Here is a 16,086-nt window from a genome sequence, read left to right on the forward strand (position 1 = left end):
GCACTCTTCCCTCCCTCTCTGCCTTTTCTGTCTCTGTTGGTTTGCTTCCCTGTCCAGCTTTAGCCTGGGAATCCTGCTTCTCTTGGTGCGAAGCCTCGGGGCTCAGGCTTTGAGTTGAGCAGTTCACCGCACGCTTGGCTACCAGCTCGCAGCCGGGCAGCCGGGGGAAACACGCCGGTAGCCCCTCGGGCCCAGTCCCTGGCTCCCCATTGGCCCCCCGGTCCCCGCCCCCTCTGCGGCCCAGAGTGGCGTCAGCACGCCAGTCCAGCGTGGGGTTTAAATGCCCACTAGCGGGAGCCCGGGCGCTTCCATCCCGGAGCGCGATCTGGGTTGAAATTGCCGGGGTGGGAGGGGAGCCTGCGAGCGGGATCCCGAGCCGCTGAGCGCGCTGGCCACCGCTCCGCCGCCGATGACTCGGGAGCTCGGGTCCAAGCGCCGCCCATGCAGCATCACTGCGCTCCACCGACCCAGAGTTGATGAAAAAACACTTACCCGTCTTCGCAGCGGGGAGCCATGAGCTGTCTGGATGTTATGTACCAAGTCTACGGTCCTCCCCAGCCTTATTTTGCAGCCGCCTACACCCCCTACCACCAGGTAAGTGTCTCTCCCGGGGCCGGGACCTTGGAGACGGATGGTGCGCCCCTGCTTCCTGGAGCACCGCCTGCACCCCGGGGTCCAGCGCAACTCCGCACTGGTCCGGGGCGTCCTACCAGCGGCGGGAGCCCGGGGGATGCGGGATCGCCGGCGCTGCCACACGATAGGTTGAGCTTGTCCACTTGCTCTCTCGGGAAGGCAGCTAAACCCTGCTAATGCGTGCCCGGTGCTTCCGGGGAACGATCACACGAGGATCGCGCGAGCGATCTGTCGAACTCCACAGATTCTTCGGTGCGCGCGAGGGGAGATGAGAGCAAAGCTCGCGCAGGGAAAACCAAACTTTGGTCTCAAAGGTGAGAGTGACGAGAACAAAAGCAAAGGCCGGTCTCTTTCTGTCTAAAGTACAAAGGCCTGCGTTCTCACCCCCGCAAGTTTATCTAAGGAGTAACATTTTTCCGTTTCAGTTCTCAAAAGATCAGGCCAATTAATTCCGGAAACAGAGAATTCGTTACAAAGAGAACTGCGTGAAAGCGTGGGTTTTATAATCTTTGCTCTGCAAAGTTCTGGGGACTGCTATTGGGGTGCAATTGACCTGGCGGGTGCGAGCGTCGGAGACAGTATTTCGCCTTTCTAGAGCCTGCGTGGCTGCATCAGGCTCTTCTGTCGTCCACCAAGAAGACCCCTTACCCCGTTTCAACAAACTCTTGAAGTTTCGATTATTTCAATTCCTCTCTTCTCCGGGCTGAATCTGGTAGATCCGTTTTTCTTTCTGTGTCTGCCGATATTGTCGAAACGGAAGACCGTAGTCCAGTAAGAGAATAAGATCACACACCCAGGGAGATTTAGGAGTCGGAAGCAGGTTCCAAAGTGAGGGCCTGGACTCCTCCTGTTCAAGAGAGACTGAAATACATCCCACCCTCCCCCGACCCGTCCAAGTTTTTGCCAAATTTGACTGCGAATTCAGAATGTCCATTCGAAAACTTCCTGATGCATTAATGATGGCACGTGTAGGTTTTGCTTTTTGCCTTTTCTTTTTACGCCCCTGCCCCTTTTAAACTTTCCATCTAGGACTTTGTTTAGTCTCACGATGTTAATTTAGGGAATCAACAGAGTCCCTCATTATAAGCCAAGCGGGGAATGTGGTGAAGTAGCGATACTTACCACTAAGTAACTCCAGTCTTTTGATTTCAGCGTCTGAGATGGCTTCTTCCCAGGCTGGCACTATTGCAAGGAGGAGAGATGGGTTGGTTTTCTGTTTGGTCCTTTCTCCTCCCCGACCCTGGACCAACCCAACCTATGCCATTCAGTTCTCTGCTCGTTTTTTGTGTGATCAGCCTGCTTCAAGACCACCTCCGCCCGCATAAATGTCTTAACCCGGCATTCAGTCTATTGCTCATTTCTAAGAAAATATTTCAGCAGCTACATTTGGTTTTTAAAATTACTACAAGACGTCCACAATTTACCAATCCTTACAGCCAAGATCATCTTCGTTCCTTGTTATTTCCTCAATGTGCCCAGAGATGGTGAGGGTCGAAATGCTCATAGTCCTCTGGTTTTTTTCTTATTCAAAAGAAGAGTTCTTTAAAAACGGAGATAGACTTTTAAGTGGACAGTTTATGGGCGACCAGAGAAATATCAGCTTGCGTTTATTCACATAATCCATATCAGAATGTTACGCCACATTTTTACCCCACTGGATTCTTTCCTAAATGGAACTATCTCTGACCTCTGTAGCAGTTCTTCCTTAACATTTCTGTCTGCAATGGAGTGGATTTTGGCATTTTCGTGCTCTCTCAGGACAATGCTTAAATCCTGCATCGTGTGCATCTGCCCTGGAATCTTAGGCAGGGGACCGTCAGGCCCTAACTGGACTTGGGTGCCCTTTATCCCTGGAGCCTGATTTTTAAAATATATCTGCCCCAAGCCTGGCTCTGTGGTTAAACTCCGCTCCTATCCTGGCATCTTCTGGGACTTTCCCCCTACCATCTTCAGAGAGCTTTCCCTGTGGCCTGGCTGCAAGTCTGGGGAGATGGAGACACCAAGAAGGGCAGTTGGCCGCTCATGGAGCACAGGGCTTAGAGCCTGGATGCCAGTTTTCCCCCTGGATACCTTAGGATCTGAGGGAGTGACGTGGGAACCCAATTTGCCATCTCTTTTGAAATTGACCTCTCTTTTCTTTCTCTCTTGGAGCAGAAACTAGCCTATTACTCCAAAATGCAGGAAGCCCAAGAGTGCACCGCCAGCCCCAGCAACAGCACGGGCAGTGGCAGCTCCTCCTTTTCCAGCCAAACTCCAGCCAGTATCAAAGAGGAAGAAGGCAGCCCAGAGAAAGAGCGCCCACCTGAGGCCGAGTACATCAACTCCCGCTGCGTCCTCTTCACCTATTTCCAGGGGGACATCAGCTCTGTGGTGGACGAGCACTTCAGTAGGGCCCTGAGCCAGCCTAGCAGCTATTCCCCGAGCTGTACAAGCAGCAAAGCACCCAGGAGCTCCGGGCCCTGGCGGGGTGAGTGAAAGGCCCACTTCTAAGGGCAGATACAGAGCCCTCTAGGCCTGGGCCCACCTAGGAATGGCAGCCAAAAGAATACTAGGTGTCAGAGAGGAGGTGAGGACAGGGCTTGTGGAGAGGGTAGGTAAAAGGAAGGAAGAGGGGAAAAATCTCTCCTTTGAAGAGGCAGAGCAGAGCAGTGACCTACAAAAACCACTAGCCTTGGAACTGAGAGACCTGCGTTTTCCCACGGGCCCTGCATATCCTAGCAATATGACCTTGGGCAAGTCTTTTAACCCTTTTGAGGTCACTCTATTTACCGGTCTTCAAAATTAGAATAATATCACCCTCTTAACTGTACCTGGAGATGGCTGTCTGGCAAATAGAAAAATGTATGTAAAAGTGCTGTGGGAATGTGAAGCTTCCAGCATTGTCCCAAGCCACAAGGAAGGTCTTCACCTACAACGACCTCCAGGGTGCTTAGCAGTTCCTGAAAATTTGCCTAGAGGAAAAAGTCCTAGATTCCACTGGAAGCAAAACCTGCTGCTGAATGTCTCTTAAAATGTATGTATGTATGCTTTTTGCCAGGCTTCAGCTGCTTAGCAAAACTTGATGCAGAAAATGTCTTTCAGTAAGCAAGTAAAGTACCAAAGAAATAAAAATTTAGGTACAGCCAAAACATCCCTAAGGGTTTTCCCCAAACACATCCCCTCTTTATTGTTCTACCCTTCTCTCAAAGCACTGCTTTATCTAGCCCGGAACAATGATTTATTGGTCAAGTCAACTAAATCTCCCTTCTATTCTGAAATCTCAATCTCCTTTTAGTCCCGGGGCAAGGGTGGGGGTAACTATTTTGGGGTAAGCTTTCTCACTAAACTTAATTTTTGATGTGTTGTACTAAGATGAGAAATGAGGATTTTGTAAAAAGAAAACAAATATTACATTGGGGCGGGGGGAATGACAACCCTCACCCTCCCTTTTTCTCTTAAGAGTGTCTGACAGTTTGTGCCTAAACAAGATCCCAGATCATTAGTTTGGAATACAGAACATTCTTTTTATTCTCCAGTTGCTACTTAGAATGCATTTTCAACACATTTTTAATTCTCTAGTATGCGGGACAGATGCCTTCCCTAGAGGAGGTCCTGGATCAAGACCCCAGGCATTATATATCTTTCTTTCCCTCCCTTTCCACTAAACACAATAAATTTGATCTAAATGCTGTTGTTCTTTTAAAATGCTTCCCAGGGCTAGGGGTCAGCAGTGATAACCATAAGAATTATTATAATATTATTATTATTATTCCTGGCTTCCACACAAATATTACTAATTAAAACTTTAAAGATCTTCCCTTTGTGTCCCTCTGCAAATAATACAACTGCTCCTTTAATATGTCCAGTTTATTCTTTCGCTTGAGTTCTTGGAAAAAAATATTTGAAAGGTTTCTAGAAAGGAGGCTAATAATAGCAAGACTTTGAAATATGTCGATGGACTTCCAGTCTATCAGAGGCCTTGGAGGGGCACATTTTCTGGAGCAGGGGAGGCTGAAACGCGAGAGCGGGCAGTGAAATCGCTAGGCGGCTGACCAAGAGTGGGAAGAGGTATCTTTAGCTTGGGAAGAGGATGCGGGCTGGTGGGACAGGGAGGCCGCGTCTACTCCGAGGCCGCCGGGGCCGAACAACCTGGAGTCGGAGGAAGCTCCCTGCGCCCCAAAACTGGAACTGGAGGGAGTGTCTCTCCTTTCTTCCTCTCCCAATCTGTCCTGGGGTTTCCGCACTGGAGACGCGTCTGCAAACTCCGAGGAAGCGGTCCTCCTTCCCAAAGGGTTTCCCCTATTTTGCGGTGCCTCAACCTCGTATTCGCAGGCTGCGGCACCCCCAGAAAGGCGCCGCCCCCGAGGCCGGGCTACAGGTCCTCTCCCCGCCGCGGCTTTCCCGCCGGTCGCCGGCCCGGAGCGTTCAGCTTTTCCGCGGTGCGGGGTTGGCGTTTCCATCTCCTCCGCGGTGACGCGCTCCTCTCTTCCTTTCCTCCCCTCCGCCTCGCCGGCCTGCAGACGGCTCCTTCCCGATGAGCCAGCGCAGCTTCCCCGCCTCCTTCTGGAACAGCGCGTATCAGGCACCGGTGCCCGCGCCGCTGGGCAGCCCGCTGGCCGCCGCGCACTCGGAGCTGCCGTTCGCCGCCGCAGACCCCTACTCACCGGCCGCGCTGCACAGTCATCTGCACCAGGGTGCGGCCGAGCCCTGGCACCACGCGCATCCACACCACGCGCACCCGCACCCGCACCACCCGTACGCGCTGGGCAGCGCTCTCGGCGCCCAGGCTGCCGCCTACCCGCGGCCCGCCGCGGTGCACGAGGTCTACGCGCCTCACTTCGACCCGCGCTACGGGCCGCTGCTGATGCCCGCAGCCTCAGGGCGCCCGGCCCGCCTCGCGCCCGCCCCGGCGCCGGCGCCCGGCAGCCCGCCCTGCGAGCTCTCCGCCAAGGGCGAGCCGACCGGCGCCGCGTGGGCCGCGCCCGGAGGACCTTTCGCCAGCCCCGCGGGGGACGTGGCCCAGGGTCTGGGACTCAGCGTGGACTCAGGTAAGCGGGAAAGGGAGCTTGGTCTCCCCGGACCCCTCCTGCCCTGTGTCCGACCCTGGGCTGAGCCCCGGATCCCCCTTAGTTCTCCTTGGAGACCCCAGTGACATTTCGGCCCAAAGGTCTGCATGTCAGGGTTGCGCTTCAGCAGGCAGATGACCCACTGTCGTCGGTGTGGGCAGAAAGAGAAAGAAAGACACTGCCCTAACCTGGCTAGTAGATACAATAGATGATTTTTTTCCCCCAAATTTAAATAAGCAAGCAAGCAAACAAACAAACAGTTAAAACGGTTCTAGCTCTGCGCTGTTCAATTCTGTAAGCGCTAGCCACACGAACCTGCTGAGCACTTCAAATGTGGCTAGGAAGAATTGGGATGTGCTGTACACGCATAATACACACTGAATTTCAAAACTGTACAAGGAAAAAATGTACAATTCATCTCACTAATATTTATGTTGACTGCATGTTGGAATACTTTCGACACATTGCATATTAACATATTGGGTTAAATAAAATATATTACTAAGATGAATTCTCACCTGGTTCTTTTTACTTTTTTTCCAATGTGGCTGCTAGAAATTTTAGAATTATGCCTGCGGCTCCCATTGTGGTTTTATTGGACAGCGCTGATCTAGAGTACCTAGAGCTAGAAGTGTAGTTCAAAATCTTTTCCAGCTTGGGGGGTGGAAAGGTATTGTGTCCTAGTGACAATTTTAAGGAAAGAAAAATGTGCTTCTGATATCAAACTAATTACCAAGTTAAATAGGTCTCTTAAAATGTAAAAATTAAAGAGAACGTGGTTTCAGTGACTATATTGAGTTTCTGGCTTAACGAGTTGAAATTGAAAAGTACATTCTTCTGCTTCCTTTATTTTTAGGGCATAACCAAAAAATGGTTTATACTATAAACATAATCATTGGCTTGTAGTCTTGCCCACGCGCCCTTTCTTCAGGTGAAGATTTGACATTTCGGTTGGCTTGGCTTTTACTTTCATTCATGCCCTTTAAGTGAATTCTGTGACATTCACAATAAAACAGTGGTGTTTGTCTTTCTCTTTCCTTAAATACCTGTGCCTTCCTGCCCCCAACCCCTTCTCCGTCCCTCTCTATTTCTCCTCTCCCTCTTTCTCTCTCTTTCTTTTGTTTTCTCTCTGTTTTCAGGTTTCCAGCGTCAGGACAAAAGCAAGAATCTGCACTGGTTTTAGACTGCCCACCTTGTTCCCTGTAGGTCTCTGACTAGTGCCAATTGCTGATGCTCAGAGCTGAAATCGAGTGGGTTTGTAATGGCTTCTGATCTTGGTTTGCAGCTCGTCGTTATTCCCTCTGTGGCACATCCCTCCTGAGCTGATCTGATGGCCCCGGGTTTCCCCTTCCCTTTCCCTTCTGACCAGCCACGGAGGTTCCGCATCTGGGCCTCCTACTTCATGGATGAGGATGTGGGGGAAGGCAGAGACTTCAGACATCTCCACGTGTTGGGAAAACCAAAACATGCATCTTCAGAAACTTTGTCTAACTCGATTCCTTCTGCGGAAAGAGCAGATCCAAAGACTCTGACTCATATTTAATGACTTTGGGGCAAATCACTGGAAATACCTGTGGTGAACTCACTTAGGTGATATGTTGTCTTAAGTTTTCTTGGAAAGAGGAGAAAAAAAGAGACTTTCTGGTGTGAATATTTTCTATGCTGATGTGAATTATGTCATTAAGTAGTGTGACCATCGCTCTCCTGATGTCTGTATCCTCACATTTAAAATGTATTTGTATTTGCATTGAAGACTGTGGTAGAGAAGTAAAAGAGGCCAATCCCTTCTTCCTCACCTCAAGGCCTCCAGCTCCCTTTGTGCCCACTCTCTCTCTGCAACACCCACTCCAGACACAAAAAGACACACTCTTTTCCTTTGGACTGTGAACATGGAAGCCTCAGCCTAAATGTGAGTGGCAAGTGGCTTATCTGGAGCCATCTGCCCAAGTCTTACTGAAATGCAGCTGTTGTAGGACAACTGTTGAAAACTCCAGAAATACATCGACCAAGGTGGCACTTCCCAGTGTTTGGCACAACAATTGCAATTGCACTGGATCTATTGTGTGTGTGTGTGTGTGTGTGTGTGTGTGTGTGTATCATATTTTTTATGGGGAACATTTTACGATGAAAGAAGAAACCTTTCTCTGCCTTCTCTCCTACAAATTCCATCTCTCCTTTCATCCTCCTCTGGATGGGGGCGGGTGGGAGCCAGAGAAGCAGCAAGAAGGCCAAACTGTCTCCATGAAGAAGAACCAAAAATCAACATAAGGGAAAGAAATGTCCACAGAGTCTCTAATACCTCATATATTCCTCTCAGTCTCTGTGGTTACCATTTGGTCACTTTTGTTTTGGCACAGGGGAAGGCGTCTGTGCGTGGGCAAAGCTGAAGGTGATGAGGAAGAAGAAATGAACAGTAAAGATGTCTCTTTACTACAGGGTCGTTGTGTTATTTCATGAAAAGAAAATAAATGTCTTAGTCTTTCTTGAGTAGAATAAAATAATTTATAGTAGTACAATCTGATGTCAGTAACTAATACTACTTTATGTATATACTGCTTCTTGTTTTTCCAAAGTGTTTGCTATTCTGTGAAAGCCATTAACCCTTTTCCACTTGACATCAACCCTGGGAATGAGAAGTTAGGTATCCCATCTCTGTTTCACAAATGAGAAAATTGTGGCCCAGAGCTTACCTGTCACATTTATTATTCTCCGGAAGAGAATTACTGTTGCTTCTTCCATTCTAGACTCTTAAGACAGAAGTCAGTTAAAAAGCATTTTTGAAGTATTCGTTATATTACAGTTTAACAAGGTAGGCTAAGAAAACGAACTTACTATGAGGCAAGAAAAAAGAAAGAGGAGAGAGAGAGATTGAGATTTAGGAAATTAGGGGTCTGTTCTCTTAATTTTCTCTTGATGCCAAAATTGTATTCATTCACTGAAATGCCTGAAAGAAATATTTTGTGTCATGTTCAAATTGCCCTTCTAGACTGTTAAAGCATAAAAATATTAGTTCAAATCTTGACCTTCATTATAACATGAGAAACAAATACAGTTTTTCTTGGATAATAGTCTTAAGAGTCAGAGACGGTAAGGGACCTTACTCGGAGTATGGCTCAGTGGAGGTCGCCATCCCCTCGTTCTATCATCTAGGCAGGTGTGTAGTAGATTATGACTATTATGAGAACCTGTTTCTGGTCTTGCTTCTATGGAAGGTACCCGATGATTTTGCTGCATTAGATGTGACAGCACTCGTAATAACTGATGTTAATTGCTTCTCGGGGACTGGTCTGAGGGCTTCGTATGCAGGTTAACTCACTTAAGTCTCACAGCAATTCCATGTGTATTTACTATAACAATCCCCTTCTTACCCATGAGATAACCAAGGCTCTCAGGGGAGAAATAATTTGCCTAGTCCACAGCCAGTGAGTGGCAGAGCCAGAACGCCAACCCAGGCCACCCTCGTGCAGAGACTGCGCTGTTACCCACCATACAGGCTACTTGACCTCTTCTGATTCATCTTGGGAGGCTCAACTTCAGGTTTACTTTCTCCTCCACAGTAGATGAAGAAGGACCAGGAAAGAGGCAGGGCAGCAAAGGCTGACATATCATAGACCTTACGGAATCCCTGGTCTCCAAGGAACTATCATAGGGCATTTTCACACCTCTTCATCAAATGATACTATCTATAGACCATTCAGTCAGATGCACATTTCCATTCTTCTCCAGGAGGGAATAATTACTGCTTCTCTTATTAATTCATTTCAGTATTTAGCAGACTTCACTGCCCTGAAGCTCTTCACACCCAACCGACCGAGTGGTGTAAGAGTTAGCCTGAGGTTTGGACACTGAAGCAATAACTAAAATTAACTCTGGACTTCTCAGTGGATTTTTTTAATCCATGTTCCATTGGCACAGATCACCAGTATATACAAGCATAAATAAAATGCATTAAGTCCCAGCTCGCTTTGGAGAATTTGACGCTGAGTATGCCATTGAGGATGAAAGCACGTGGTGTGTTCTTTGCAGGACATTGTCTCTAGACAGTCCCCACTGGGAGACACTGTGCCCATGCTCCACGGTGTTAGCACTCTCAGGATCTCTGCTCAGAACCCACAGGGAGCATTTGCCCAGCCACAAGGTCCTGACTCCCAAAACCTCTCCCCTGAGCTGCATCTGACCTGAATATCAGGTTGCAGGTGAGGAGACTCATTCACTGGAACTGGCCTTTGGGGCAGTCCTAACCAGACCATCCAGACTGCTGAGCCGGGCTCCAGCGGCCTGGCACGCGGGGTACTCGGATGACAGCATTTCTCTCCATGTTAGGCATTCCCCGAGTAGAAACGCAAGATGTCCTTGATGTCCAAGGTGTAATGATTCTGTCTGTGTCATAAAAGCATTGGAGAGAACTTGGGTGAATTAAAAATCCTAACAGACATGCTTTAGGCCCCCCCCCCCAAATTCATGCAAAATACAAATTCCTATGTCCGTCTTGTAATACGCATGAAATGGTGCAGATTAAAGAAGGCCCTGGTCGTTGATAAAAGGACGTTCAAGGGAATGAAAGATGACACAGGGAAAGCCCAACATGACGTTTTCACATGTGTTCTATCTGTTTGGGGGGCCTGAGAGAAAGATAAGCTTCTCCTCTACTCATCCCCACTGGCACTGGTGGCCTCCTCATGCAGTGTTCCCTGTGTGCTTGGCCTCAGCTGAGGGAGAGGTGATGAAAAGGGGAGAGACAGCTCTCCGCCACCAAGTAATCCTTCTGCCGATTGCCTTCTGGCTGAGAACTCAGTCACCCAACTTCAGGGAACTCTATCTGTTCTACTCCTTTAGTTTAAAAGGACTTGCCATCCTGTCTCATTTCCCCTTTGAAGTTCTATTTCAATGTGTGGCAAATTCTAGCAATGATTTAAGATTGAGATGAGCCTGGATGGGAAGGAAGGCAGAGGTGGTAAAGGTTAGGAGTTGGATCCCCCGAAGGGAAGCTTCTCCTGCCACTCTTTCTGTGTACGTACTGCTCCTTCTGTGCCCTTTTTATCAGAGGAAACAACTCTTAAGATCATTTTAACCTCCAATTTGCTCAGAATCATAAAATCTAGGTTTAGGTGGAGTCACCCATACCCTTTTTATCAAAATAAATAGGATTTTTTTTTTTAATACTAAGGGACTAATCACTTTGGGGTTGGAGGAGATTAAAAAAAAGACTTAGACAAACTGCTTTTCATATAAATGTTATGTCTATAAATTGCATTTTCAATGTAATTCTTACAATGTCAAAGCATGAAAAGAAAATTGAAAGATATCTAAAAGACTTTAAAATTAAATGAAACCAAAAAAATAGGATTCCTTTATAAAATTTTCTTAACATTCTGTTGACAAGATGCTTGCAAATAATTTACATTTTGATCATACTTATTAAAGTCCGAATTCCATATAGTCCACATTCCTGGCAAGGTTTTTAGGATTTATTATTATTCATTATCTATTACACAACCCTAAAATTTGGAGTGAAGGAATAAATGTCCTGAAGACAGTATCATTATTAGATTGGCTGCATGTACATAACTGAAGTTTTGACATTTACACAAGCAATGGGGTTAAGCAAATGTAAATTTCACATTTCTCAACACCAGCTTTCCCTCATCTTTCATGAATAAATGAAACTCTAATAATATAAATCTGGTACCTCACAATAAAATCCATCTATAGATCTCTTTCTCTCCCTCTCTCTATCTCTATCTTTGATGCAAGCCTAAAGGGAAATCAGAGACATGGTACCCTCAGACAGGCACAGACACAAATGATTATTCTCACTTGACAGACCAACTGTACTGCTCTTTCCTTGTATTTCACTCCAGCCCCAAAGGGCTGGATCAGGAAAGAGACACTTGATAGCTGCTGGTTCCGTGGTTGAAATATTTGTGAAGTTAACGCATAATCTGAAAGCAGAAGCTAATAAATTATAGGGTGCTAATTGGAGCTGGAGTGGAGCTGTCAATCATGTTATCCTAAACACAGAGAGACCCTCTTACCCTAAAAAGGCAAAGCAGCCTTCAGGAACAGCTCCCAGTTGTTTGCAGCCTTGACCTGTACTCCAGCAGAAACATGGAGTTCAGGCAGCATGGACTCTGGCAGAGTCGCCAGAGGCGGTTCTGCTAACCCAAGCTCACTTTAAGAAGAGAGACGGATTCTCTTTGAGGGGAAAGAGCAGAATATTTTTACTAAAGAATTACTGTTTTTGAGAAACATTCTGTTTACAGAAATAAATATATCGAATTTACTAGAATAATTATTGCTTTGGTAAAACGTTACCCTTTATTTGGAAATTTTCACTTTAAAAAAACAAGTTTAACTCAATGAGAGAAAAAACCAAAAGTCTCCTCAATACTGTCATGTCTACCTCAAGTTATATTATCTCTCTGAGTTTTTTGACGTACTCTTACGGTACCAATCTCCTTTAGAACAAAGACAAGATGTCCAAATTCCCACTGCCTTACTGGAATTCATTTATTTCCCCCTAGAAAAGCAACAGCAGCATATTTCTTATTCCTTTGTTTTGTTCTTCTAAACTCCTAGGACTCTCTGATTCTACTTATCTTTCACTGTGTCAAATGGCTGACATGGCTTTGTTCAAACTATCCTTTTCTGTTCCATTTCCTATCAACACTGTAATTATTACGCATGCATTATGTAATTAATACATGCTAGAAAATTTCAGTTAAAGGTAAACCCAACTTTTGGGAAACAAAACTAAAGAGTTAAAATATTTTGATTCTTAATCAATATTTGCATGACTCTGATGACCAAGTTACTAGGCAGAAATTGTTACCCAACATTTATGCTTTGGTCTCATTTGTATTTACAACTAGTAAAATACTCTCATAATTTGGAAATTTCTTTAGCATACTTCGAATAAAAATAGTTCTCACTCAGGAGAAGCAAATCACGTATCTTAAAATTCTACACACACAATGGCTCAAAACAACGATTCTATTTGATGGGGATGTCATAAGTTCGTTTATTTTCTTCTAATTCTCACTGCTACAGGCTTGCCCTTATTTTTGGCAACTCTATAACTGGCCCTGTGCCAATAACAGCACTATCAAGAAATGAGATGGAAAACAAAAATACATATTTTGTTGTTGTTGCTGTTTATTTTCACTAGGTATAATCTTATTTCTTTCTTCTTCATCTGCCACATTTTACCCAATATGTAATGCATCCCAGAAAATAATGGATACTTTTTCATCTAGTATCATATGACATTTTTTAATATTGTACCTGCTTTTTTAATGGAAGTTTCTGATATCTTTGGAAGCACTGCTGAAAAGTTCTGTATTATTAGTGTTATCCCACCTTGCTTGGTGAAGTGTGAAATCCTGTTTTTACTTCCGACAATTTCTCTTCCATACGCAGAAACTGATAGAAAGACATTAACAGACTTTTGGTAAGAAACACAGGGAATATAGCTTATGATACTCGTTCTTATTCAAAGATTCCTAAAAATATTTTTTTTGCTTGCACTTTTTTAAAAGAGTAAAAAAAGAGTCTCAGGAAATGTCAGATTTATATCCTGAGGGAAAACCGCAATGAAGGTGTATTCATTGGAAATGGTGAGAAGGAAAATTAGTCACAATTTTATACTTAACCATTCCAAACTATGTAGTTAATAATAATAACAATAAAAACTTGATAATACTGATACCTTCATCTAGCATTGGTGTTTGAGATGTCTGTTTATTTGATGTCCAGGGAATGGTGTTATTATAAATAAAACTGAATAATTAAAAAAAAATCTAACTCTAGCTAAGCCTCATTCACCACTGATATATAATATTCTTTAGCCCTTTAACTGGATACCAAATACATTGAGGAGGTTTTTCACCAATTATTGTGAAAAACACAGATAAAATACTGCATTAGTGTTTTATATATTATGTGCAAACCAATTTAAAAATATAAGTTGAGCTGAGGTTTGGGTTAAAAGTTAAAAGAAAAACTCTCTGGAAGCATGCTTTGGTAAAGAAAATTGTCTTATTAAAAGGAGTGGGGAGGGGTTCTCCACTTTTAGTGGGAGGCAGTGAGTGTCAAATATCATTTTTCTGCACTTGTATCCCACTCCTTGTGCTCAAGACATCACTTCAACAATTGGCCTCTCTTCCTGCGTCATCAGTTTGCCCACTCTGCTGGGTCATTCCCACTAATATAAAACAGCCTGCAATATTCCTGCCTTTAAAAACAAAAAACAAAACCAAACTCTCTTGACCTCTCTCCTTCCAGTTGCTTCTGTTTCTTTTAAATGACAAAATGCATTACAGGAGTCATCTTCTTGCTCTCTCCATTTATGTATCCATTTTCCTTTTATCCTCCCTAATTTAGCTTCCACTACACACACATTTGTCACGGCCATTGGTTATCTCTGTGTGTCTAAGCCCAAGGATCAGTTCTCAGTATTCCTTGTATCTGTCTCATCAGTTGGGGGATACCTCCATTAAGATCCTCTGATAAGCAGATGCCAAGACACATACTGTGTACTGGCAGCCTTACCAATATGTTCTAGTAAAGAACTGAATTACAGTTCTATTCGGTTTAACTCATGGTATGCAAGTCATTCTCTGGGATCCATGCAGTTTCTGAAGGAGTTCTGGTGAATTAAATGGAGATATGATTGAAGTCATGAACCCTACAATGTTTAGCTCTTTAATGATGGCACTAACCATTGTTATAAAACCCCTGGGTTTTAATGTTATGGTTGACTTTGTTTTGAAATGGTTAGGGGAGGGGAAGGAGGAGGGCAGCAATTTCAGATGTTTACACTTGGCCTGACACCTGTTAGGGAGAGAAGGGACGATTGAGGGGGAAGAGCCTCAGATTACAGTGCAATTCTGGGAAAGTCTCAGCCCGACCAAAAGGGAGCCTCCAAGTCAAAATGGCCTGTTAGTAGCCAATAATATCCACTCGGGTAGGTATGGCCCATTTCTAGTACCTCTTTGCATTCAGTCATTGGAAGGAAATGGCCCAAGGGAAGCATAACCTGGCATAAATGTCATAGTAGATCTGAAAATACAGCAGCTGGAGATGTCAATTAGCCATGCTCCCCACAGCAGGTGCTCTAGAAAGATGATCTAAACAGCACACCTCTGTGTCCACCACAGGGGACCATATAATTTATAGTCTGAACAAGATCAGTTTTAAGTGTGAAAGGGGCACTGGTAGTAATCCAGGACAAAGGCATAAACTGGGACAATCCTGGGCAAAGTGGTGTATATGGCTACCTTGCCTGTCAATCATATTTGACACAGTTCATAATTCCATCCTTCTTCAAACATCTTGTTCACTTGGTTTCCAGGTTTCTACTCTCTTGTTCTTCATACTGCTTTTCTGAGCCCTCCTTCTCAATCTTTGCTAGTGTTTCCTTAGCTCCCTAATATCTAAACACGGAGTGACTCTGGCCTCATGCTTAGATGTTCTCTGTTATTTATAGGCAGACCTGGTTGAGCTGAGCCCATCTCATGGGTAGTCTCAGCCTTCTGTCCATATGGAAAACCCTTCAGCCTGAAGCCTGGTCCTTCCTCCCTCTCCAAATCCACACTTAGCGTCTCCCCAAAGATATCTAACAACCATCCGAAAACTAATATCCTAAGGATGCCTGGGTGGCTCAGCCAGTTAAGCTTCTGCCTTTGGCTCAGGTCATGATCCCAGGGTCCTGGGATCAAGTCTCACATCAGGCTCCTTGCTCACCGGGGAGTCAGCTTCTCCCTCTGTTGTTCCTCCTGCTTGTGCTTCCTTTACATCTCTCTCAAATAAATAAATAAAATCTTAAAAAAAAAAAACCCTAATATCCCAAACTGAAACTTTCATTGCCACCCTGCCTCTCAACATGAATCATCTCTCCTGTCTTCTGCATCTGAGTAAGTGATAACTTCCATTCTTCCCACTGCTCAGTTTAAAATCTTAATCTTTCTTCTCTCACACCCCATACTTAATTTGTCAGCACAATCTCCCAAAAAACCTCAGAATCAACCACTTTCATCACTTCCACCACTGTTTCACCACTTTCACTGCCAACCCACCATCATCTCTTGTCTGGTTGATTGTAATAACATCTAGTTGATGTTCTTGCTTCTCTCTTAGGCCCACTCTACTCTCAGGCTCCTCTCCACAAAGCTGGAATGATCCTTTCAAAACCCAAGTCACATCATATCTCTTGTTTGTTCAAAACTCTGGTGTTTTCCCATCATCCTCCTAAGAGCCTACAATGGCCCATATGATGTAACTGCCACTACCACTCTCCCCTCTTTCAATTTTCTCCTGACCGTGTGCTCTTCCTTTCACAGACTAGGTATACTTCCATCTCAGAGAGGGCTTTTGAACTTTCTTTTCCTTCTACCACAAATTCATATGA

The 16,086-nt window shown here is 45.1% G+C and overlaps 1 protein-coding gene across 2 annotated transcripts; it reads left to right on the plus strand.

Annotated features, from left to right (window-relative positions):
* Positions 1-458: 458 nt before the first annotated feature.
* Positions 459-7,004, plus strand: VGLL2 (vestigial like family member 2). 2 transcript variants are annotated; one of them, XM_059399121.1, is made up of 4 exons: positions 459-594; positions 2,788-3,100; positions 5,133-5,660; positions 6,964-7,004. In XM_059399121.1, the coding sequence occupies exons 1-4, from the start codon at positions 514-516 to the stop codon at positions 7,002-7,004; spliced, it is 963 nt and encodes a 320-aa protein (XP_059255104.1). In that variant the 5' UTR covers positions 459-513. The 2 variants fall into 2 exon arrangements, with proteins under 2 accessions (XP_059255104.1, XP_059255105.1); XM_059399122.1 differs by lacking the exon at positions 5,133-5,660.
* The last annotated feature ends 9,082 nt before the right edge of the window (positions 7,005-16,086 follow it).

The sequence above is a fragment of the Mustela nigripes genome, chromosome 5 (genome assembly GCF_022355385.1).
Source record: "Mustela nigripes isolate SB6536 chromosome 5, MUSNIG.SB6536, whole genome shotgun sequence".
NCBI lineage: Eukaryota > Metazoa > Chordata > Mammalia > Carnivora > Mustelidae > Mustela > Mustela nigripes.

What these genes read in the sequence shown, in the direction of transcription:
- VGLL2 (XM_059399121.1), top strand. Translation starts at nt 514, where the DNA reads ATGAGCTGTCTGGATGTTATGTACCAAGTCTACGGTCCTCCCCAGCCT. An exon ending in CCTACACCCCCTACCACCAG is followed by an intron (nt 595 to 2,787) that starts GTAAGTGTCTCT and finishes CTCTTGGAGCAG; the next exon opens with AAACTAGCCTATTACTCCAA. An exon ending in GGGACTCAGCGTGGACTCAG is followed by an intron (nt 5,661 to 6,963) that starts GTAAGCGGGAAA and finishes CTTGGTTTGCAG; the next exon opens with CTCGTCGTTATTCCCTCTGT.